This window comes from Spermophilus citellus, assembly GCF_964194105.1.
Source record: "Spermophilus citellus genome assembly, chromosome: 4".
NCBI classification, from domain to species: domain Eukaryota; kingdom Metazoa; phylum Chordata; class Mammalia; order Rodentia; family Sciuridae; genus Spermophilus; species Spermophilus citellus.
Genome location: NC_138185.1, coordinates 204,227,660 through 204,252,690, shown reverse-complemented (window position 1 = coordinate 204,252,690; position 25,031 = coordinate 204,227,660). Strand labels below are relative to the sequence as shown.

Here is a 25,031-nt window from a genome sequence, read left to right as displayed (position 1 = left end):
AACAAATGCCAAATGTCTTCTTTGATATAAGGAGAGTAACTAAGAACAGAGTAGGGACGAAGAGCATGAGAAGAAGATTAGCATTAAACAGGGACGAGAGGTGGGAGGGAAAGGGAGAGAGAAGGGAAATTGCATGGAAATGGAAGGAGACCCTCAGGGGTATACAAAATTACATACAAGAGGAAGTGAGGGGAAAAGGAAAAAAAATACAAGGGGGAGAAATGAATTACAGTAGAGGGGGTAGAGAGAGAAGAGGGGAGGCGAGGGTAGGGGAGGGGGGATAGTAGAGGATAGGAAAGGCAGCAGAATACAACAGACACGAGTATGGCAATATGTAAATCGATGGAAGTGTAACCGATGTGATTCTGCAATCTGTATACGGGGTAAAAATGGGAGTTCATAACCCACTTGAATCAAAGTGTGAAATATGATATATCAAGAACTATGTAATGTTTTGAACAACCAACAATAAAAATTAAAAAAAAGTATAATAAAAAAATAAAAATAAATAAAACTCTCTAGATTTAGCACACAGACTGAATTTTATAGGCATGAATTATCTTTCTAGATAGTACTTAAAGTTTCTATTATCAAGTATATTTACGTTTACAAACTGATCTTTGCCTTCTAATAATGTTCATCCTAGGTTTTTTTTAATTTGCTCATTCTATTATATGTCTTTATCTTACCGAGATTAAAATTTTTAAATACTTTTTAATACTTACTAAGTGATTGGTGATTGGTGTTTAGTAACTTCCTGGTACCTTGATGAAATACATGGCTTGATCTTAATAGTTCATAACAGATTTGAGACTTTGAAAAGTCTCCAATCTTCAAAATCTACTAAATCTCTTGTGGCAACATAAAAAACACTCTACATCTCTAATTTTCTGGTTTCTAGATGTTTGATTTTAAACATCAAAAAACACAGGATGCAGTGTCACAAGGCAGGGCAATTCTGTAAATTAAGTTTGGTGGAGACTTGCTGTATGGCCCTCACATTTCTCTTTGCCTAGTGGATCAGAGGAAACTTTGGCCCAACCTGGATCTGGTGTGAGTTGAAACCTGAGAACCAGTGGTCCAGCTTACGGAACTACCTGTCCTCTCTGCAGATAGGCAGCATCACTGACAAGAACAGATGCTGGTTGAGACAGAATCACAAGTGACTTCTTGTCTCCACTAATAGGTTCACCGTTTGTCTATAATCTCTCAGTTTCTTTTGTGACTGATGAAATATTGAGTTGCAGATTTGATCCCTAAGAGGGTCGATGATGTCCCCTCTCATGTGGCAAGTATGACTGACCAGTAAAGGAAAGATAATGAGTTTTTCACACATATTGTGATGGATGCCACATCTGTTTAGAAGAAAAATCTTTGGGCATTTTATTTGAAACTTGATACACAGTATCGGTAAAATGGCATGGATTATGGATTGAGGACACCTGGGATTTAATTACAACTCTAACAGGCATGAGCTTCGTGACCTTGAGCAAACCAATTTACCTTTGTAGATTTGGGATGTGTTACCTAAACCAAAACCATTACAATAAACTCTAAGTCTCTCAAGCTTACAGTTATAAAGTTACATGAACTTCAAAATCATAATAAGAGATAAAAAAAAGATGAAAACAAATTGTTTTAACTTTATGGGAGTTTGGAAGAGAAATTCCTGGGGTTAATTTGAAATGCATTGTCTTCAATGATGTAATACGTTAGCAAGGGTTTTTACTGAGAGCAAATCCTTCCAAAAATTTGAAAGGGTAGAAAGTGAAAACATTTTCTGTCTCATTGCTGTGCCTTCTCTGACCTTCATGAAGCAGGTTTTAATTTTTGTTCTTTTAATTTATTTAATTTGAATGTCATTAAATGAAGGCATGTTCTTTGCACCTCACAATAATTTACCAGTAGTGCTAATAGTTTACCAGGTTGCATTAAACCTAGTTGACTACCTCTACAAAGTCCTGGAGGCTGAGTTTACCCCTCTGCTTTATAGGAAAGCTACTAATGACAAACTAATAAGCAAATAAACCAACCAGCCACATGGTGACATGCCAAGTGATATCAAGTATAATGGGAACCAAGAAGCTTCATCCTGTTTCTTATTCTCAGGCCCTCAGTACTGCTTGTGATGGTCTCTTTCACGCTTGCTTTCTTCGGCTTCCTTTATCTCAGAGGCTTATTAAAATAGTAATTCCAATTTAGGAAATTTTCAAGGCCAATCCTTATACCTCTTGCTCCCCCCGCTCCAGACCCCCCTTGTGGCTCCATCTTTCTTTTCTCATGGTATCATCTTCTCATTTTGCTTTTTGCTTTCTATATAATTCAGAGCCTTATAACTCCAGGCACAAAAGCACAGCAGGGGTCTTGCTGATGGAGCAAGCTCATAATGTCATTACAAGCATCCTGGCTCCCAATGTTCATCTTATGCTCCCCCTGGAGTTGGAATACATTAGGATCTGGCTGTAGTTCACCCAGTGTTCATATACAAGTCTTTCCTATTTCCTCTCCTTAGACTTCTAATGATAAGATACTAAAGAGACTAAGCACTAATTTATAAAATAAAATCCTTAAGCAACAAATGCCATTTTCACAGCAATGCTAAATAAGGCTTTGAACCTGTATTTTCTTAGCCTGTTCCTGTCTAATCTGCTGCCAGGTGGTAGAACACATTATTCACCTCAGGACATAGGATGCTCCTTCCTGCACCATACTGTATAATCCCTTACCTAGGACATTCAGAGGGCTAAGATATAAATAAATGCTTTTGTTTGCAAGGCCAAATGGAGTCCTATATATTGTGCCTCCTTGATTTTGTCCTCCCCATTCACTGCCTGTGTCACCAAGAATGTTTTTCTCACTTTCCCCACAAAAGTTATAAAGCTACAAATCAAAGAGTACAGGGAAAGAAGAGGTTCTCAGCGGGTTGCAAATATCATATCTCAGTCATTTAGACATTTGTCAGTTCCATAACCCACAGTCAAGGTTTGGGGAAGAATTACTAGGATGTGACACAGCATGTGGGCAGGAGCTCAAGGAAGCTACTGCAAAAGAGGTCTGTAAGCAGGGGAGATGCAGCTTCCCAGCAGAGGCAGAGAGTTCAAAAGATGGATTTGCAAATGGAAGGGCCAGACTCTTCCAGAAAAACGCCATAATCACATTTCAAGACTGGGATAAGGATACATGTAAAACAATGGTGGGCAACAACTTTAAACATGTCCTACGTTATGTTATGTGCTTGCCTGTGCTAGTGAAAAAACTCAACAAACACTTGTTAGGAGTGATGATAATATGGGCAAGAAGGCTTCAGCCATTAAAACAAAAATGTTAAAAAGACTACAGACACCTAACCTATCATGATCTAGGTGAATAAGCAGTATATGGCTTGTGGCCAGAGCCAGGTCAACATCTGCTTTTGTAAATAGTTTCATTGAAATACAGCCACACCAATTCATTAATGTATATCTGCGGCCAATTTCGTGTTATTACAACTGCAGAACTGAGTAGTTATGGTAGGGACTATAAGACCTTAAGTCTGAAATATTTACTCTCTGGCCCTTTACAGAAAATATTTGCCAACTTTTGCTCTGTTGTGATTGTTCTGAGAAACTTGAATGCTTGGCAATACAAGATTGTCAACTCTCATCTTTTAGTAATAAAAGAGGTCTCTGTGCTTCAAAGTTAAGATGGAAAGACAAGCCAAGGACAGAGAGTACTCAATCATTTTCAACTGTACAAAATTTCCTTGGTAGGATCTGGCTTCAGGATGGGTCAGGATTGATAACTTGTAATGAGCCCCTCAAATGCTTGTGCAGACCACACACTCCTTGGAAGATTCTAGCCACAGCAAACGTGGTTGAAAGGATGCTTTCCTTTTGCAAATGTTCACCTTTTATAATTCCTTTTAAGATTCCTTTCTTGCATGCAAAAGCCTCTGAAAGTTTTGTTTGTTTGGTTTGATTTTGTTTTACTGTCATTGTAGATATTTAATGCAAGGAAGTGAGAAACAAAGGGGAAAAATAAACAAATGGGTAGGATTCTAATAGACACTGATGTCAGAAAGGGTCCAAGGAAGAAAGCTCATTCTCTCAGATATATGTTCACTGTTTTTCCTTCTTGCTGCTGTTTTGCTTTCTATTAGTTGTAACATCTAAAACACTGTGTTCCAATAATTATTTCTGAAATAAAGAAAATGCAGCTTCTTACCAAATCTCTCACTAAGAGCCTCTATTCTTGGAATGTTAACTTCAGTTAGAGGTGGCTGCCATCTGATCAGATGTTTTCAACAGGAGGAGCGATAGTGACTAATGAGCCAGAAACTTCCAGCACATGAATTATCACACAGGTGACATCAAGCAAGACAAACTTCACATAACTGGTGGTATTTTTCTTCAAAGCCAGAACCATCCTGCCACACCAGAAACCAGAGTAACTTGCAATAACCATTTGGATGAATCATAATTGAAGGATCTCATAACCTTAGCAAATTAAGGTCCTTGAAGTCTTTGAGATACATAATAACTAGCCTACTTAGCAAATATTTTCTGACCACTTGATATGCTTAATACACAAGCTTCCTTTCATTGTTATGAAGATAGCTCTTTTATATAAATGGTCAGTGGAAAGTAAGGACTACACAAGAGGCAACATGGCATAGTGACCAGTGTGTGGGTTGGAAACAGGTGCCTTGGATTCTAATTCTGTTTCTTTTACTTCCTAGTTTGTGACTTCAACCATTTGTTTAGCTCCTCCGTGCCATGGTTTGTAAATCCCTAAGACAGAGATTATAATAGTAGACCCTTATAAGATTGCTGTGAGGATTAAAGATTTTAAGAACATAAGTGGAAATGTGTTGCTGGGTTCAATCCCTAGTACCAAAAAAAAAAAAAGTAAAGTACTTAAGACTTAGCCAACTCTAGCAAGTGCTTAATGAATATTCAATGGATGAAAGAACAACTACAACAGTGGTAAACCTATATGGGAAGGCCTATAAATCACTTTAGGAGACTTTATTCAGTATTAAACATACTATCTGTAAAATCAGACCACAGGAGGGGCCTGGGATATGGCTCAGTGGTAGAGAGCTTGCCTAGCATGTGCAAGGCCCTCAAAACAAAAATAAATTCAGCACCTCAAAACAAAATAAAAAAATAAAATAAAATAAGATACAAACAAAGAAAACTTGACCATGGAGCAACTAAATCTCATACTAAATTAAGGCTAAATATTCTATCAGAAACTGACCAGAGAATCTGTCTTGTCAAATTAGGAGAGCTAATAAACCCAATACTTTCCTTTTTAATTCCCAGATCTTTCTGATGCTTTCACAAAGCAATGACTAAGTATCTAACTGTAAAATGATCTTTTTAAAAGCTGCAGTCATTTTCTGCAACATAATGGTTTTCATGCTGTTTTAAATGTTAATATACTAGTTTACTCTATGAGAAAATGTGCAAGCAAAGGGCATTGACATATTTCACAGTGCAGCTGGTTAATTAACATGCATCAAATACTGTAACTAAATAAAATTCATTATATTTTAAAAGTTACAAAAACATAACAACTGAATAATGGAATCATGCTGGAGATTATAATTAGGTGCTAAGAAATGCATCTACTACAATCTTTCCAAAGCTTAAGACATAGAATTTGAGAATCTAAGAAACGTCCTGTTCATCTTCAATGTTAGGGAGGAAGGCTTATCTAGCAATTTTTTCTTTCTTTTTTTTTTTTTTTTTTTTTTTTTTTGGTACTGGAGATTGAACTCAGGGGTATTTGACCATGGAGCCATGCCTCCAGACCTATTTTGTATTTTATTTAGAGACAGGATCTTACTGAGTTGCTTAGCACCTTGCTTTTTGCTAAGGCTAGCATTGAACTGGCATTCCTCCTGCCTCTGCTTCCGAGCCACTGGGATTACAGGGGTATGCCACCATGCACTTATCTGGCAACTTTTGAGGACACAAAGTTCATCAGAGCAGATGTCCTCATGAAGACAGGCATAACTCCTATGGAACTTACCTATAGAATGTAAGGAGTCCTGTCTCTGTTTAACTGTCTACATTTTCCACCAACACAACTATAACATAATATCACTTCCATTTTATGCAGGTCTCTAAAGCAAGGACCTCCTTGGGACCATGAGTTAGATCTACTCTCATTAAGCTCTATGAAAGCGCATATGATGAGTCCAGATCATAGCACTTTAATTCCCTGTTAAGCCTGATGCTATGTGCACACTGCAATAGAAAGAAAATGTATCCATTTCTAATCAGCATTGCATTTGAATCTTACCTATGTTCTATGTATGCAGGTATTTGACCTTGGAAAAGCAAAGGGAATACCAATGTTCTCAATTGTGAGGTGACTCCTCTAGTGTCTACCTCATACCTCAAAAAGAGGTTTCAATAAAATATCTGGCAGTGAATTCATTGGTAGGCCAGTGCTGTTTGAGCCAGTTTCTGACAGCTGAAAGCTACAGCTTTAGGTATTATGCAAAGTGGTTTTTAAAACATGGACATTAGAAAAAAATTAACATATAATTACAAACAAATTATATTAAAAGGGCAGATAATAAAGACTTCCACTTATCACATCCTAATTATTTTACTGTGTTTTATTATCTATCACATCCTAATTATTTTACTGTATTTTATTATCTATGCTCTGGAAGTTGTTGATATCTATACTTTCTTATTTTCTATCTATCCTTTCTTCCCTGTCTTTCTCCTTTCCTTTTCTCCCTCTCTCTTTTTTGTTCCTTGTCTCCCCTCTTTCATGAGAAATTCTGCTTAGCTCACGTTGCCTGAATCATTTCCTCTTGCTTTGCCTTTTCCCTCTCTTTTAGATAAAGAGCTACCCTGACATGAGCATGTGCCTTGATATGCTTGCTCTTTTCCAGATTTAAAGTATGGACTTTTTAATCTTAGGACAATCTCTAATAGTCTATTACCTACTGCCCATTTCCTATCTATTTCATATTCCCTTACTCGGCCCCCATGATTAAGGAAGTGAAATTGTTATGCGGTGTCCTTTTCATAATATTAGTATCAAACCAACCAAATTTTTCCAAGTAATGCATTATGTTGCTTGGATAATCACAGGTACAATCCAGCACTTGGACAATTAACTGAGTACTTTCTCCCATTTCTAGCTCAAGAAATTCAGACTCTATTCTCAGAAGTAATTTTATGGCATATGTCAGTTTCTTCAGAATGAGAAAAAAATAATTTAGCTTCAACTTAAAGTGTTGGCTCTCTAATGCTTCCATGAATTAAAAAATGAAATAAAATATGCATCATTGATTCAGAAAGATCAAAAGATAATCTTACCTCAAAATATGCATGAAGAAAGAACCAGTTAGTTAAGAAGATTTTTCCCCTCCTTAATGCCTTGCTGAACATATTCATATTTTATGTTAAAATACATAAACATAAATGAATTTTATAATAAAACACATGCAGATTTCCACAGATTCCTCACCAAATTAGGAAAAGGCATTGATCTCAATAGCAGTGTGATGGTGTTCCCTTACTAGCATTTTCTGAAAACAATCTTCTGTAGATCTGTTTCTGAAGAAATGGTTCTAACAAGAAAGTTGATCAATTTTAGAAAAACTTTTTTTTTTAAATTAGCTCTTCTGTGAAGTCCCTTTAACAGTTAAGCCAATTTAATCATGCCAAAGCAATCAACAAGGGTTACTTCTTATTATTGGTATATTAATTAGTTTCCCACTGTACATTTTTGCCTCCTTAGGTAAAAGAGCAACTTATGACTTCCAGATGCAAACCACAGTTGTCAGCCATAGAATTCAACTGAAATTTTGTTTTGCTTCTTTGTGAAGTTCCCTAGGGGTAGGGTTAAAAGTGGAGACAATAGGAGACAGAGAAATAAAGGCAGAGGATTTCAAACCACATATTACAAACAGAGAACAGAATCACAGAATGACAGCACAACAGTGGACTCCAAGACAAGATGGCAAGACAAATGGACCAGACAAGAGACACATGCTTGACAGCTTTGCCAAGGAAAGAAAATACACAAACAAAACCATACAGAGATGCTGCAGGAGCAGCTCTTGGGGCTGCCATGACCCAATGGAAAAAAAAAGAGAACCCATGAAATTGTAACTATAAAAGAAAGTTATCCCCACAACTCATACAGTGAACTTGCTGGGTTAGCCTGGATGTGGCACTTGGATGAAACACAAGATGGCGTCATTAGAGCCCATGCACTGGAGATGGAGCCATGGTTAGTTGATTAGCTACAAAACTGTCACTGCATGCCACACAAATGATCCTGGGTGTGTCCAGAAAAAAAAAAAAAAGATACAACATATACTCTGTATCTGCAATAAAATTCTTTTTATGCCATCTGAAATCTGTGGAAAGGGGTGTGTTTCTCAGTTGTTGTTTTCTGTGTGTTTTTCTTTCTTTTATTGACTTCTGTTTCTGGCTCATTTGCTCATCTTTTTATAGTTAATTACATGGTCATAAGGGGAAGAGTGAAGGCAAGCGGCCTGTGCAGATATGGGGGAAAATAAAAAAAGGAAAGGAAGGAAATTAAAAGGAAAAATATGCATAAAAGGAAGAAGAGGAAAACACAGTATTTCATTCTTTTGTACACAACTTTCTTGGGTTTCGTTGGGATTTGTTTTGAGATAAATACTGGAGGGATATGCTGAAGGGGAAGGAATTCAAGATTAGGATGGCAAGAAAAGATTTTGTTGCCTTGTTTGATTTGTATGTCTATATATCTGTCAGTATTTTAAAAAAAAACAATGATCATAATTATTCATAAAAGTATAGCAATGAGTTAAAAATAGCCATAATGACCAAAACACTAAATATGGATCAAAATAAAACAAAGTAAATTGAACCACCAAAAATTCATGCGGCACAAGATGAGGTGAAACAACAGAAAATGTTCTTAAAATCTATACAAGATAAATATCTATTTATATATATGCACACAGGAATGTGCATATATATATAGATATATCTGTATAATTTTTTCTTTCCACCCTTCCCAACGATAATTGAATTATGGAATCACCATTATAACTATGATAAAGAAGAAAACAAAACCTAAATAAAAGTTAGCATGCTTTGTTTGCCACGTTAAAACAGTTATCATGCATGTCTATGTCAGCCGATGCTGGTTAAGAATGATGGTGTGAATTTCTGTGTAAACACATGACTGATGGCAGGGGCTGTTAATCTCTGCTTATATTAGTCTAGTACCATTTATACTGTGTCTACATATATATGGAGTGACAGGCATTATATATTTATTTACTATGCACACATTTTATATATATATATGTATATACACACACAGTACCTATATTTGGGACTTATGGGAGAAAAAAATTCAGAACATAAACAATAAAAGGAAACTAATAAAAATGATTCTTTAAAACCCAATCCCTCTTTACTTACTTATTTTGGGGGGACTTAATGATTTCATTAAGCTATTCCTTATTTTCTTCTTGCATTAGCATTTGGAAACAGGAAGTTCTCATGAGTTTGGTTTGAAGTTCTTGCTCTAAACATGCCCATCTTTTGTCTAAAAAATCCCTGGCACTATATATATATATATATATATATATATATATATATATATATATATATATATATATATTTATTCAAATTAAAGTTTGTCACTAAACTGTACTAATGTTTCCATTGTAATAAATGAAAATTTCTGTGTCCCCTGAACCAAGATACAGAAGTGTGCTCTTTGGTGTGAATTCAATCTATCTGTGGTTGGCATCTTCTGTGATTCTTTTTGTGCCTGTACTCTTCAATGAGTTAAAGGACTCTCCTGAGAGTTCTGATAGTATTCTAGGCATTTTCATTCATTGTTCATATTGTTTCTTCTCTTCCTTTTCCTTCATTCCTTTATTCCCCTTATTTTTCTACCTGCCTTAATAATTGACTGTAAATTCCTAGAAGGAAGGAGTCTGCTCTTACTGAGTTTTGTTTTGCTAGAACCCAGTCCATGCCTACACATAGGTGTTCCACAAAAATGCTATGCAAATAAATGACATATTCAACTTTCAGATCAAAGTGTTTACAGTCACACATGGATCTCATTGCTTCCCTTGCCTTCCTCCCCAACATAAAAAAAACATCTTCAGTAATCAAGTTGGATAAAAAGTTTTTCTCATTTTTATAGTTTTAAATTAAATTGGTTATTTTTCTTATGAATTACATAATAACCGTTGACCTGTAGACCATCAATGTTATTAAGCTATCAATGGCCTAAAGGGTAATAAACAATTAGTAGAAGTTTCCTATACTTCCATTTCTATTCTTATTCTAACTTTCAAAGCATTTCACCATTTAGGATTTTTAAAAAGTACATAGTTAACTACAATGGCTTAAAAATTAACTTGGGAAGTAGAAGTATTGGGATATAAAAAATGTGATATGAATGAAACTAGAAATTACAGCATTAAAATTGGGAACACTATGGTCCCATGAATATACTCCAATAATTTATAGATCAACGAAAGCAATTCAAAACTTGATAGGATTTAGCCTTGACCTAAATATGCAAGCAACTGTTTGCTTTTGTGTACATTGGACATCTGTTATAACTCAAATGCAAAAATGATTAATGTCCACAGTCAAGGATCAATTAAGTCATTTTTCCCACTATTTCTATTGCTCTTTCTAGAGCTAAAACACTGTGTCAGATTATTTTCATTTTTTTCTTTATTCAAAGTATTTGTGGTTCTGAGCTCTTCAATGTGAAATTCTAGTCATGGTGGTGCTCCAAACTTCCTTTCACTTAGGCATATTCTACTCCACTTGACAAAAATTACACATGGTTCTATTTACCAATCATGAATTTATTTTTAGAAATTTTTTTTCTAAATTTAAATGAATAAATTAATTCTTTGTAAAAAAGACTTATAGATGGCTAACTTCCCTCTGACTTGCTGGAGATACTAATCTGACAGAATGTATTTATATAAACAAAGAAGATCACAAATATATTGAAGGCCAATGATCAGCACCTTTATTCTTCTGTCACTTTCAGATTCTAGTAAATAAGGCTCTATTTCTATTTATCTGTCACTAGGAAATTATTTTTGTCTTAACATTTCAAACTGCATTTTCTACCGTGTTCCAGTAAATAAAACTCTCATTTGGTGAGCTTTTAAAAACTCAATGCCAGATTTTGATATTGGAAGTACCTTAGTGAGACATCTCAAACTGATAAAGACAAAGAACCCAGTTCACCTGGAAAACACAACTACAAACATGCTCTGTAACTGGTGTTCTGCTAAATTCTAATTTCACCTAATCTGCATTAGGTATTGTAACAGTGCTAACAAAAAGGAACAAAGTAGCAATGACACTAAATAAAACTGCTAGGACTATAGATTTGAGTAGTAAAAATATATCTGAGAACCACTCTGGAAATAGTAATTATTTTGTGGTCTCCTTTTACTACTATTAGTTTAAGCGTTTCCTTCAAACCAACCACTACAAAAGGGGTTCAGTGCAACCCTATCGATGGATGGATGTGTTTCATCTTTCACTGCCTGTCTCTGGTGGAAGTGCTATCCCTTGAGATTTGATTAAAGGACACTGAACAAAGGCAAAGGCAAAAAGGCTGGTTAATTGACAACCAGAAAAATGTATTCCCAGATAACAGCTGGATGAATCAATATGGTATTTAAGTCATTCTAAGCCTATTTCTTAGGCGTCCTAGATATTTCTTTTTATTTATTTATTTTTTAAAATCTGTTCTATCAGACCTGTCATGAAGACTTTTATACTATTGAGACTATACATATGTAACCTCTGGGAAATTGATAATTTATAATTGTACAAAAAGTAATCTAAGATTATATTTGTTTTGATGCTATTCTGCTTCCAAAGGTAGAATATTAGTAGCAGTGAGAGGTAGGAGAGGGTGAGAAGAAACTAAAAATAACTGTCATCAATTTCTCTGAATTTCAGAATTCATGACCACATTTTAGATCACAAATGTGAACCTGTTAAAGATCTTAATTGTTATTTGGCTTCCTTATCTCATGAGAGAATTTCACTTCGTGATAGTTATTGGAGCCCTTTACTGTTTATCTTTTTCTTGTTGGACCCATAAGAGGGACAATGAAATACAGTAGGAGCTCACTTTCCAATTTAGTATAAGTAGAAGTGAAGTTAGGAAGGAAAGTGTTTGCATGCAAAGGCAAAATTTGAAATATTAATTACTGACTTCTTTTATGGGGAACCCAGTCAACATTTATAAATTAAGAGTTAAATCCTGACCCTCAATTTTAGATAGATAGTAATTACTCAAATATTTTAGATATTTTCACTGAATGCAGATGGCTTCATTTGGTTTTATTGTCAAAAGGCTCAATTCTGGAATCTTAAAGCACATATTCAGAAAAATGCAATCATATCTGTGACTCCTAAAATAATTAAATTCCCAGAGAAAAATGGATAGGGAAAAAAGAGAGAAGAACATTTATTTTTGTGGAAGAAATGTAGATTTTGTTAGGACAACATTTAGTTGCACAAAATCATTGACATTAAATTAATTCAATAGACTTTAGTTTAGCTGTTTATGGTGAGATGAAGTTAGAGATAGAAAAAATGTTCTCCAATTTTAATTTGAGATTATGAGATATTTTGAGATTCAAACTAATTCAGTCAACAAATCTTAATTGAACTTTAATTCTGTGTCTTGCTTTCATGGTTTAGGATTTTTAACTCATTTGCATATTTTCCAGAAAAAAAAATACACATCTACTGGATTCATAAGGCTTCTAGACTAATGTTAACTAAGCTCCAAAAAACACTTATCCTTAAACATGATTTAATTAATCAAACTATACCAAACCATGGGTATCCCTAAGTGCCTAAATGAGTTCTAGGTATGAAAGGGGACTGCTTACCTCTGACTCAAAACCAGAAGCAACAAAATTCATTTTGATGTAAGGAAAACAAATTTAGAAAAATCATTTCATTTAAAACCTGATGTCCATAAGAAAAGAGTTATTGAACTGGACCATACACTCAACTGCCCAAATGTATGAAGTGTGAGGGTTTCAAGTGAATCTAAATAAATCTGGAAACTATGTGTAGACTTGAAACACCTCACAATAAAACAAAAAATAATAAACTCGTTAACTGAGAGAAGATAAGGTTAAGTATGATAGAAAAAGGGCTAGATAATTAGCCAATGTAGTGTATTTCTATCAAGCAACAAGCCTGGGAGAGAATAACATTTTAGAAACTGAAGCAATGAATTAGGCTGTATAAGACCAGAATTTTCATCTCACCGTTCACATAGAATTTCAGGCTTAACAATTTATGTCAAAGTTAGGTAAGTGTCACCACTATCCATTGTTGTGCAGGCAGTGCCCACTGAGCCTCCAAAAACTGGTAATGTTTCTGATTTTAATTCATATTGTTCCTGAGAAATGGGAAGGCTGTGGAGGTAGCTTTCATTCGATATAGAAGAAGGCCTGATAATCCTAAAGTGGTAGCCCTCACCAGTGTTAATCTGGTCCTTAGGGCAAACCTCTTGTCTCTGCATCAATGGAGATACTTGTCTCCTGTTTTAAAAATGCTTCTGATGTATTTCTGTGTGTGTCCAAATCGCTCACCAGGAATATGTTATAGAAAAAAATAAATTTAGGACACAAAAGTGCTCATTTTTTCAAATGTGATAAATTGAATTATCCCAGGCAGAAGGGATTAATAAATTTATTTGAGCTACGTGTTAACTCTTTCAGGGTTCCCCACTTAATACATTTCCTCCTGTGCTCCCTTGCAGAATTCAACAGATTATTTAAAAAATTGTTTCCCTCTCCCCAACTGCCCCATGTTCCTTAAGGAATGCTGGCATTGAATTTTTGTTCTCTGCATTTCAATGAGCTGGAACACATGTACAGCCACTAAAAATCAAATGAACTTAGTCTGGGACCAATCAAGTTTGGGCCTATTCAAGTTCAATATCAAATAGTATTATGTACACAAAGCCTGAGAACTGTACAACTTGTGAACCTGAGATCTGGAAAATCCCTCTCTCTCTGATGACATGGGTCATGTGAAGATGACCTTCTTTGTGGGGGAGTTCTTTGGAGAAGATGGTGATAATATTTCAGAATGGCAAAGTTTGAATTGTTATGGCTTATATTCTAAAGATGGGATAAACATTGCTGCTTATACACATATTACTGAAAAGAAAGGAAGAAAATCAGAGAAAGGATACAAACAGAGAATTCTAATTAAAGTCTAAGTATCTTATATGATTGGTTAGCTAGTCAGTTCATTTTGCGTATGTTTTGAGGAAAATGTTGGATTCATATCTGAGTCCTTAACATCTAGCACATGTCTAACAGACACAGCTAGGTTTCAAAAAATATTTGTTGAACTGAACTATGTTGGAGAGGTAATTTATATAGCAAAATTCTTTATTTTATTTTCTGACAGCTCATTCATGAAAGTATTGGAATAGGAAGGACTCTAATCTGGAGATATATTATATCCTGCCTACTGTTCAGAAATATTTATTGAATGAATAGATGAATTAATTTTCAAACAAAACTTTGGTGTCATGATCTCGTATGGATTGGATATATCTGCCCTTTAGAGTTAAAAACCTTAGTTATCACATAGAGATTATTACCCAATAACCTGAAAAACTCTAACAAGGTCACATTTGTCTTCACTCCACACAGCTAAGGAACAAATTACTCCAGGATGGTAAGGCCAATGTATTATTGGTATGTCCCTGGGTAATACTAAGGATAAAACCCACAGAACTTCCTGTATCCAAAGCAACTTGCAAGAAACCAAGAAGTTAGGCTTCAACAAAATTTAAAATCAATAATTTTGGGGTAAGGAATATACGATTTTTATTTTTGACATATTACTTTTCATGAAACTTAAATTTCTCTAGAATTAGCAAAAAAAAAATAATGACTTGCCTTTTCTTAAAGAGAAGGAAAATAAAATTAAAGCAATCCAAAGAACCAATGGAAAATTTTATTTCTTTCTTTTAGCTTTTGCAGAAATAAGATCCTGATCCACCCTCAGGCTTTTAATTTTACTAAACATACACAGAAATTCGATGATATCTGTTCTCTATTATATACATATAAATGTTTAATTTAGAGTAAGTCTCAAAACAGACGATTTGGGAAAGTTGATAGGAAATAATTAGGGTCTGCAGTTGCCTATTGGACACTATATCATATATATCTCACTATAAAATAAGACCATAAAACATCAAAATGCATCTGGGTCCAAATGAGGTACATATTAAAGCATCCAAAATTACCAAAGTCTACTCAACTTCGGCTTGGAAGATACATTTTGAAGCATCGCAGCTGTTGACATGGCATGATTCAGTACTAATTTTGTACTTACTATACTATATTGCTGTACAAATTCTCTAGACATATAATGAACAAAATTAGTATAAATTTAATACCATGTTAACTGCTGTTGAAATCCCATGGAAAAAAAATGCGTGGTTTACTTTTGACTTATTTATTTTTGCTACTTAAGCTCAGAAGAATTCATGAAGTTTAAGTGATATTTGTCAATCTTCCATGGCTCCACTTTGAGTTCAGGTTTCTTTGATCTCATTCCAATATGGAATTCCTCATGCTCTTACTCCCTTGTCAATTTCATAGCTGCACACTGGCTGCCATACATTTCCTGTCCCAGTGGTTAATCTGTGCATCTGACAACCGAAGTTTGGTTGTCTACCATGGAATTTTTCTTTATCTATCAATGGACTTTGAATTTCCCTGGGATCCTTCCATGGGATGTGATGCTTTTATTTATACATGAATATTTATATATGCATGTTTATACATATATAGATATAGAAAATACACACATTAACATACTATAATATATTTAAAACACATGTATAATCACATATATGTATGTATTATTTTTTTGCAAATGAAGAAGAAAGCAAGCAAAACAAGACTGACCTGACCTACCTGTACTCGGCTCACATTCAACGAAGTCTTCATCATCACTTGAACATTCAGCAGATGAAACAAGGTCATCTGAGGTTGGCTGCTCATGTTAAAGGGCAAATGATGGGGTGGGAGAAAAGAGAGAGAAGAGAGAAGAAAAATAAGAAAATCCATGAAGCTATCAAAGATTTGCTATAGTGTCCCACCTCCCATCATTACTGCTGTTTCTTTCCTCTAAAGAGGGCCATGCTGCAGGATGGAGAATTTTTAACTTCTCCATAGTCCAGACAGTTTGTGTGGCTCCAGAAGACTCAGGTCTGTCCCTTCTCTGTAAATCACATCATGCACCCTGACTCTAATTTCAAAGGTGAGGATCTGGACAGGACAAGGACTGTTGCAGAAGATGGGCACTAAAAGAATCAATCCAACACAGACATGCACTGTGACTCCAGGAGGGTCTCAGTGCATATGGTGTGCATTCTCTAGTGCATGATTTGGTGGTTGTGAATCTGTAGACGGGAATAATTAATGAACACTGTGGAATGCAGTCTGTTCGGGAGTAGCATAATGGCTTCTCTCACTAGCAGCAATTCTTCCACATAATTGCTGCAATTAGCTGAATTAGTAATGTGGACCAGCAGAGTGATACAGCACGACAGCCCCTGGACTCAGGTAAGACTGCTCCAAAGAGAGCAGAACAAATTTAGACTCCAAGAATCATAGTTCAACTGGAGACCTTTCTCCTTTTTTTAAAAATTTCCCTGTTGAATTCTGCAGAAACTCTCTAATGCCAGGGAATCTTTAATCTGTTATAGGAACCATAGAGGACATTGGGTATAGAAAGTAAGAAGGGCCCTTGCCATACAGAAGGTGAGAAGACTGCTTTCTGTACCTGGTACATATTAGATGCACAAAAAAATAGTGTTGAATGAATGAATGACCTACAAATCTTATGCAAAAAATAAACTTTTGGCTTACTATGTATATGAGTACATAGGAGACTGAAGTGTAGGTATTCAATAAAAGAACAGTTTTTTTTCTTTCTTCATGTTAATAATATTGGTTTTCTGAGTATTACTTCTAGTCTACTGTATTCTGGATTCATATTCCAGAGAAATAGGTAATAAAGAAACTGCTTTGTCTGTCTGTCTATCTATCTATCTATCTATCTATCTATCTATCTATCTATCTATCTATCTATCCATCCATCTATCTATTTTTTGGTACTGGGGATTGAACCCAGGGTTGCTAAACCATTGAGCCAGTATCCCTAGTCCTTTTTTTTATATTTTATTTAGAGATGGGGGTCTCACTGAGTTGCTTTGGGCCTAAGTTTGCTAAGGCTGGCTTTGAAATTGCGATCCTCCTGTCTCAGTTTCCCGAGCCACTGGGATTACAGGTATGTACCACCATACCTGGTCCCTCCTTGACTACTGAGCAATTACTATAAGCCAATTACTATAAGCCAATTACATGCTTGACTTGTATCTTTACTTATCAGTTCTAGCTATTATTAATTAATTAGACTCAATTCCTAAAACCATCCTTTGAGACAGAATGAGCATCATATGTTGAAAGTGAATGGAAGTCACACAGGTTACCTGAGTTGCTGAAGACATTCACCCAGTGAGAAACATAGAGGGCATTTAACAGGAACATCTTGGTTAACTTGCGTATTTGTGACTCACGAGAGTCTTATTTGTACCTCATCTTATATGATATTATGGGCTGAATTATGTTCATATGTTGAAATCCTAACCCACTAGTACCTCAAAATGTGACAGTATCGGAGATAGGGCTTCATAGAGGTAATTAGCTTAAAAAGAATTCATTAGGATGAGCCCTAATCCAATATGATTGGTGTACCTATAAAAAAAAAGGAGATGAAGACACAGACTTACACAGGGGTGAGACCACATGAACACACAGGGAACAGATGGCCATCTATTTGCCAAGGAGAGGACTCACAAAAAGACAAGGCTTGTAACACCTTCCTTTTTGACTTTTAGCCTCTGGAACTGTGAGGAAATATATTTCTGCTGATTAAACCACACAGTCTACAGCACTTTGTTATAGCAGCCCTAGCAGGTGAATGCAGGTGACAACTCATATGCTTAATATTTCCAGAAAACATCCTCTTTTATATAGATATGCTAGCTGTCAGATTACTGGGCACAGGAAAGAATGGCAGAGAAACCATGTTAGGTAATTCATTTCATCTCACTGGCAGTAGTGGAGAGGTCCCCTAAACTACTTTATCAATCTTTATTCTACATCTGACAGGGATATACCTCACACCCAGCTCCTCCTTAAGCTTAGCAGGAAAAACAAATCTTTATTTTCTTTTTCAATTAGACACCTCTGAATTGTATGTTTCAGATCTGGCAGCTGCAGCTGGTAGTCATATTCTGGGGAATAGTTATTTGTGTTGGAGAAAGGACAAGCACCCCTTGATGCTTCTTGCTGTATGTGGGCCCTATGCAGCTCTACTTCCAATTACTTAGGGAAAGTAAATGATAAGGAAATAAATGGAAACTGTACAAATAAAGAATGCAATTATGCTAGGTGTGGTGGCACATCGGTAATCCCAACAGCTTGGGAGGCTGATACAGGAGGATCCCTAGTTCAAAGCCAGCCTTAGCAATGGCAAAGCACTAAGCAACTTGGTGAGACCCTGTCTCTAAATAAATAAAATACAAAATAGGGCTGGGGATGTGGCTCATTGGTGGAGTGTCACTGAGTTCAATCCCTGGTACCAAAAAAAAAAAAAAGCAATTATAAGAAGCAAACATCATTTTGGAAGAGCTACAATCATCAAGAGTTTTAAAGCATGCTTCTCTATGGCAGTAAAAATTAGTTTGGGCTGGGGTCCAGATCTTAATGCAATGATTTGTGACCCCCCGCAAAAACCACAGCTGCATAACTAAATATATAAATTATGTTGGGCATTAACATTTTATGGAAGAAGAACAATTAGGAAAAAAAAGATTCTGAGAAACTTCATGGGGTGGGTCATTAAAAAGATGTTGAGAGTACACTTACAAAATATACTCAACTGGAAATTAATTGTTAATGAGTTGACTAGAAGGACCTTGCAGAGTGGCCCTTGTCTTTGGCCCCTAGTTTTGAGTAGAAACTGGAAAGTTGGTAATAATCAGTGAACTCCACTCAGGAACTAAAGGTCAGACAATAATGTTTCAAAAGTCCATTGAGCAAATGTATGGCAACAATGTGTGACTCCAATGGAAATCACATCATACATTTATATCATATTACTGGAGCTTTGACTCAATCCTAAGAGAGACATCTTCATTGTTACGAATAGAATATAAAATGCAAATGTATTTTCAGGAAAAGCACTGGACTCCAAGAATGAAAGAAGATATATTATTTTCCTCTCAGCATCTTTCAGCCTTCTCTGTATTTCACAAGTTTCTCCTCCTGTGGTTGGGGTGACACTGTTGATGGCCCCACTCTCCTATTCTCCTATTCCTTCCCCCCATTCAGTTCCACCTGAAGGATGAGCTCCTAAATTCCCCTGCAGACCTCAACCTTCTGACTCTCATTCTCTCATGCTTAGCTTCTAAGAAGTGCGTTTTCTGCTAATCTTCTATTATGTATGATTATAATTTTCCTCCCAGGCAACAGAACTCAGTGTTACCAGTAGTTCCTATAAAGGGTGACTAGATTCAAAGAGGGTTAAATAGGTGGCAGTGTAGCCAAGTGTGTTAAGAGCAGGTCTGTCTCTAGGCAGAGTGCTTCTACTTACAACCAGAAAGTGATGGGGTGAGGCGTGAGTTCCTTCCCTAAATAACTAAATCAATCAGCCTATCAGTCAATCAATCAGTCATTCTAAGTGTGGTGTGACTCCTAACTTGCTAAATTTTGTTTCTGCCCATGTACTCCAACTTTTATGATTCATCCTCATTATTAGAACTGTCCATTGCTGATGCTCCATTTCTGATTGCCCTTGCCCTAAGGAGGGATAAAGACATGATCTATTTCCAATGGCACTAGACCTAGTCAATTTGTGTGGCCCTTAGATGATTCAGCCCCTTCCTTTCTGCCTTTTAAACCTCACCATCACCATTCAGTTACAGCTAACTGAAATTCCCAAAGTAATTGCAAACATCCCAATCTCTCCTTGCCCAGGGCAGGAAGCAATGTTTTCTTCAAGAACTTGGCATCCAACATTTGCCATGCCTGTGTCATTTCAATGGAACTTCCTCTGCCAGGAGTATCAGGCATAATTCAGAAAAGGACTCAGGATTCAGAATGTTCATATACAAATTTTCTTTTTTTTCTGCTTCTGTTCCTGACATCTAGAAAAGTAAAAAATTACGAGCCAAGGCTTTTAGATGCGGTGAACAGCTTAGAATCATATCCTAAGTAATAGCAATTTGAATTGATTGAAAATTACTCTTACTCTTGGAAAACCCAGGGCTTTTAATTTTTTTACGCTCCCCCCACCCTGTGTTCTTCCACAGATATAAGCAAATGCAGGGTCAAATGCTGATTCTTGAAAGAAAAGTTCCCTCTTTGATGACTGATTCCCATAACCACTTTTAGCATGCTCCATAGTCTCGTATTTACACAGACTCAGAATAGTATTGTTAAGAGTAGAACAGAACTATCACTTTTTTTTTCTTTTTGCCTTTAAATAAAATTCATTAGCCTCTTTGGATATGTTGGGGGGGGTGCATTTATCCATAAACCCAACCATTTTCAACAATTATGTTTAATTCCTTAAGAAAAGTAGTTGGTACTCCTATGAATAAATGGATGCAGGAATTATAAGGAATCATGCCTATTAGCAACATTAACACCTGCCACATTGAGGCTTTGTCTTAAGCACTTCACACTTTAATACTTACAGTACTCACAAGAGCCAAGAGTGTAGACATTTCCAGTGATCTATGCTATTTTAACCACCTACCACCAGGTGTCTTCAAGTAATGGTGTTGCTTTAGGAAACATTTCTGTTCATGTGGTTATGTTGGGGATGTCCATGGTGGAACCTTCCATATCATCTGCTGCACATTTTTTCCCCTCATGATGACTATCTGAAGTTTTCACAATTCCCAGAAGCTAAGTCTACAGTGTTTACACAATAGTTTTCCATATGTTAAATACCAATAGCATTTATAATGTCATTGAAGGAAGCAGAAAAGATCCATGACCACCCACAAACCAATTAGTTTTGGTAGTGGCTGGGCAGCAAGGTTCACTATCAAGAGGTTTTGTGTATTCATTCATTCATTCATTCATTCATTTGTTTATTCATTTATTTCTTCAAAAGATACATATTGAGTTCAGATGAATAGAGCACTGTACCAATTATGAGGGATAGAGCACTAGACAAGACAGACATGATCTCTCTGGAATACACTCTCTGAGGAGATACCCAAGTAAACAGACATACTCGACTCGACATAGTAAATTCAATGCTATGACAAAAATAAACAGAAGATGCCAAGGAGCAAATAGCAGAAGACTAGAGATACCTCCCAGGCAGAAGAAAAGTGGCAAATGAGCCCTCGGGGACCCATGGGTGGGTGGGAGCAAAAAGCCAGGTGTAGGAGGAGAAGGATATTTCCTGTGAAATCCACAGTATTTGAAAAGGGTTCAAGGCATGAAGTAGCTCAGTTTATTTGTGCACCTACATGGCACAGGGTGACTGGCATGAAGAGATATATTTGACAGCTGCTTGAATTGTCATCTTGTTCTGGGAAACGTGGCTAACAAGCACTCATCTCATACCCTGCCCTATCAGGCTTCTCTCCTTGTCCCCTGACCCTCCCCCCACATCCCACCAGTGTCATCCATCACATTCTGACACACATGGCTTTGGAATGTAATGCTTGGGAATGATGGCAACATTCCCCATGGTACAGATTAAACACCTTACCTTGCTTTCTCAAGAGGAGGAAAATAGTCTCCTGCCGTTATATATTATCCAAGTCCTATATTAAAAATAATAATTCATTCTACTCTATTTTAAAAAATGTGTTTCATATTTCTAATCCACATGTTGAAATTACTTGGTTTTGTATTAGGTTTCATAAAACTAAAGATAGGTATTATAATAACTTTCAATAAAATATCTCTATGGCAGGAGCCCTCTTTATTCCTTTCCTGAAAGGTTTTTTTTTTTTTTAAATTGCATTTATGTTCCTTCCCCCCCCCCCCACCAATGCTTATTGAAATTACCTTGGAATAAAACTGGGACTGATGAAACCTCAAAACTCTGTCCACCCAAGTAAATTTATGGGTCTATTTGCCTTCCAATTCCTTCAGTTTCACCAACTTGACTTCTCATTTTCTTCCAATGAGTTATTGTTTCTATAATCACCTGCTTCTAATTATTTATTTTGTAGGTCCTCTGCCCCACCTCAGCACAGGGACCATTTCACACCATTCCTCATTGTTATCCACAATTTGGTGTCCAGAGCAGTGTCTACTGAATGATCAGAACTGTTCATGACAGTTTTGCCAAGTCCCCTCCCGACTGCCCAATTGACTTTCATGACTTCAAATTCTAACCTTTAGCCCTTTATCTTATACTGGTCGTGGGCTAATCTTTTGGGGGAGCAATCATTTTTTTGCACCCAGCTCCTTGGAAGCATGGTTATTTGACCGAGATTAAGGGTGAGATAAAATAAGTCCTGCCACAGAACAGCTTTATGAAATTATAAATAACACACTCAAGAATGATGATCTCTTCCAGTGAAAAAGGAAAAGAGAAAGGCCCATAAATATTCTGGAGTCCCACTGAAAACAGCCATACATCTTTGCAGCTGCTCCATGCTAAAAAGAATTAAATTCCTTCAAATGCTTGGTGCTTTAGATATTCCCCTCTTCACTTCCATTCTGAGATAGAGTTAGTGCTTTAAATATCTCTTAGGAGGGTGAGTTCCATTCAACTGCCTTATGAGTATTTATCCTCTTTTTAAATAAAGGATATGGGAGGTATTTTCTAGTTACCTGGAGCCCACTGACTCTAGGTAAACCTATAACCTTAGATAAGATTTTAGAAGTTGGACTATCTCACTTTATATTTATTTACTAAGTTTTTATTTATTAAACTCCTTCCATCACAGTCTCATCTTTGATCAATGTTAATATACACACACATCCCTGGATGATTTTCATATTTAACACCCAAGGAAAAATAGCCCTTCCTGTTAGGTTGAAAGCATGGCTTAGCAGACTTAAAAAGACAAAGAGAAAAGAGCTCAGGAGGTTGGGCAAACTTATTAGAAGACTTTCTTTCCTCCTCTCTTCTATCATTTTACCCAAGCCCAATACAGAAGCCACCTCAGAACTCAGTAAGGTGTATTCGTGTGATATCTGTATTCTCATTGTATTCTGATTAAACACACCCTGTGTAGTCATCTTCAATAAAGGTATCTGACATTGTTATGACAAAATGAAACATAAATGATTTTACTCTGTCATGCTCAAGTGTGGAAGATGGGGACTCAGCATCAGGCAGGTCCTGAATGATGGTGACAGAAACAAAGTTCTAGTTTGTTGTGATGTTCTCTCAGGTGACTCTGGGATCCCATCTCTACGTGTCTAAGTGTCTTCACTGGATCTATACCCTGTGAATTTTAACACTATTTTCCAGGAGTCATGTTGTAGGGTTTTAAACACATTTCCTTTCTTCTCTCTATGACTTCTGGTGATAATCACTTGAACAACTTAACTTGGCTCATATTTCCATGGAATGAGAAGTTTTCTAAGGAGAATTGCCTTAGGTTAAAAATATTGCATTTAGCCTAATCAAAATTATTTAATTGGAACAGAGCTCACTAAGCAATCTGAATTAAAAGCAAAACATTGTCTGTGATATATGTTTTTAATTGTGCTTGCATTTACTCATGCATCATTCATTTCCTTCACAAACATTTACTAATGGCCTATGATATGCCAGTTACTAGGTTGAGTACTGGACAGGACCAGTTTTGTCCTAAAACACCAATTAGTTAATAAACCATTATCTGTTACAAAACTTTGAAATTAATATGGAGTACCCACCGTAATAAAATTGATTATTTATCTATTGTCATTAAAGACAGCAGATTTTACTGTAATCCAAGTACATAGTATCTCCTACTTCCCTAAAACCTTTGCCCACCTTCAAAAGTCTTTATTTTTCTTCTACTTTTCCACAGGAGCGGGATAAAGTATGACATGATTTATAATATTTTTTGCTAATGAACTAGCCTTTAAGGAAATCCCTTTGCAGAGTCAAGATTTAATTAACAGTAGAAAAAGCAAGCTAAGCTTAGCCATATCTTGTTCTAAGGATTGGGATCCTTTCTAACGTTGAGGTCTTCAAGAATGATATAAATAAGTACAATGTACAATGCAACATTTTTTTTCTTTTTCTTTCCACTTTTAAGTTATTTCTTCCATCTGTTCAAAAAGGGAAGAGTGAATCAAGAGAGAGGGGAGGGAGGAAGAAGAAGAGAGTGGGTGGAAAGGGGATTAATCTATCTGTTGTTCAAGGCAGACTGACAGAGGGAAGGAGAGTATTGAACCACAGAAGATTAACCAAACTTCAATGTACCTTCCCCAAAGCAGGAGGAATGTAATGCTACGTGGTGTTCCACTGATAAGCAAATCCCTCTAAATCCTTTCAATTTATTTCTTGGCCTAGAGAAATTACATATTATTTAGGAGACAGAAAACAAAAACAAAAACAAAAAAACAAAAAAAGAAAGAAAAAAAAAAACCTAGGAAAATAAACCATCTACTCAGCCTACACCATCTCTAGGAAATCCAGACTGGGTGCCTATTGATTATGTAAACATAACGCTGTGTCTGATGGTTGCTTTTCTTATTGGCGCAGTCCTCTCTAGGACTGCTAATCAGAAAAATTTGTCTGCATTTACACAGAAAACTCTTTCTGGTTTTCACCACAAACTTTTCAGTATTCAGGCTCTGAACATTATAAGGGAATGCCAAAAATTTAGCTGAAGCTCCAAAGACATGATCTACTTTTCACTCTTTCTCCTCTTCCTCCTCCTTCTGTTTTTTCTTTTTCTTTTCTTTTTTT

The 25,031-nt window shown here is 36.1% G+C and overlaps 1 protein-coding gene across 18 annotated transcripts in view; it reads right to left on the bottom strand.

Moving 5' to 3' along the window:
- The window catches only part of NRXN3 (neurexin 3), a gene marked incomplete at its 5' end in the record, with an annotated part of 1,519,183 nt that overhangs the window by 36,768 nt on the left and 1,457,384 nt on the right, over positions 1-25,031 (bottom strand). For 13 of the 18 annotated variants that reach the window (XM_081291921.1, XM_081291923.1, XM_081291922.1 and 10 more), the window contains one exon: positions 15,989-16,067. In XM_081291921.1, the coding sequence (XP_081148047.1) occupies positions 15,989-16,067 (79 nt within the window). Of the gene's footprint in view, positions 1-15,979; positions 16,068-25,031 lie in introns of all 18 variants that reach the window. The other 5 variants (XM_081291913.1, XM_081291914.1, XM_081291912.1 and 2 more) reach the window with 1 other exon arrangement.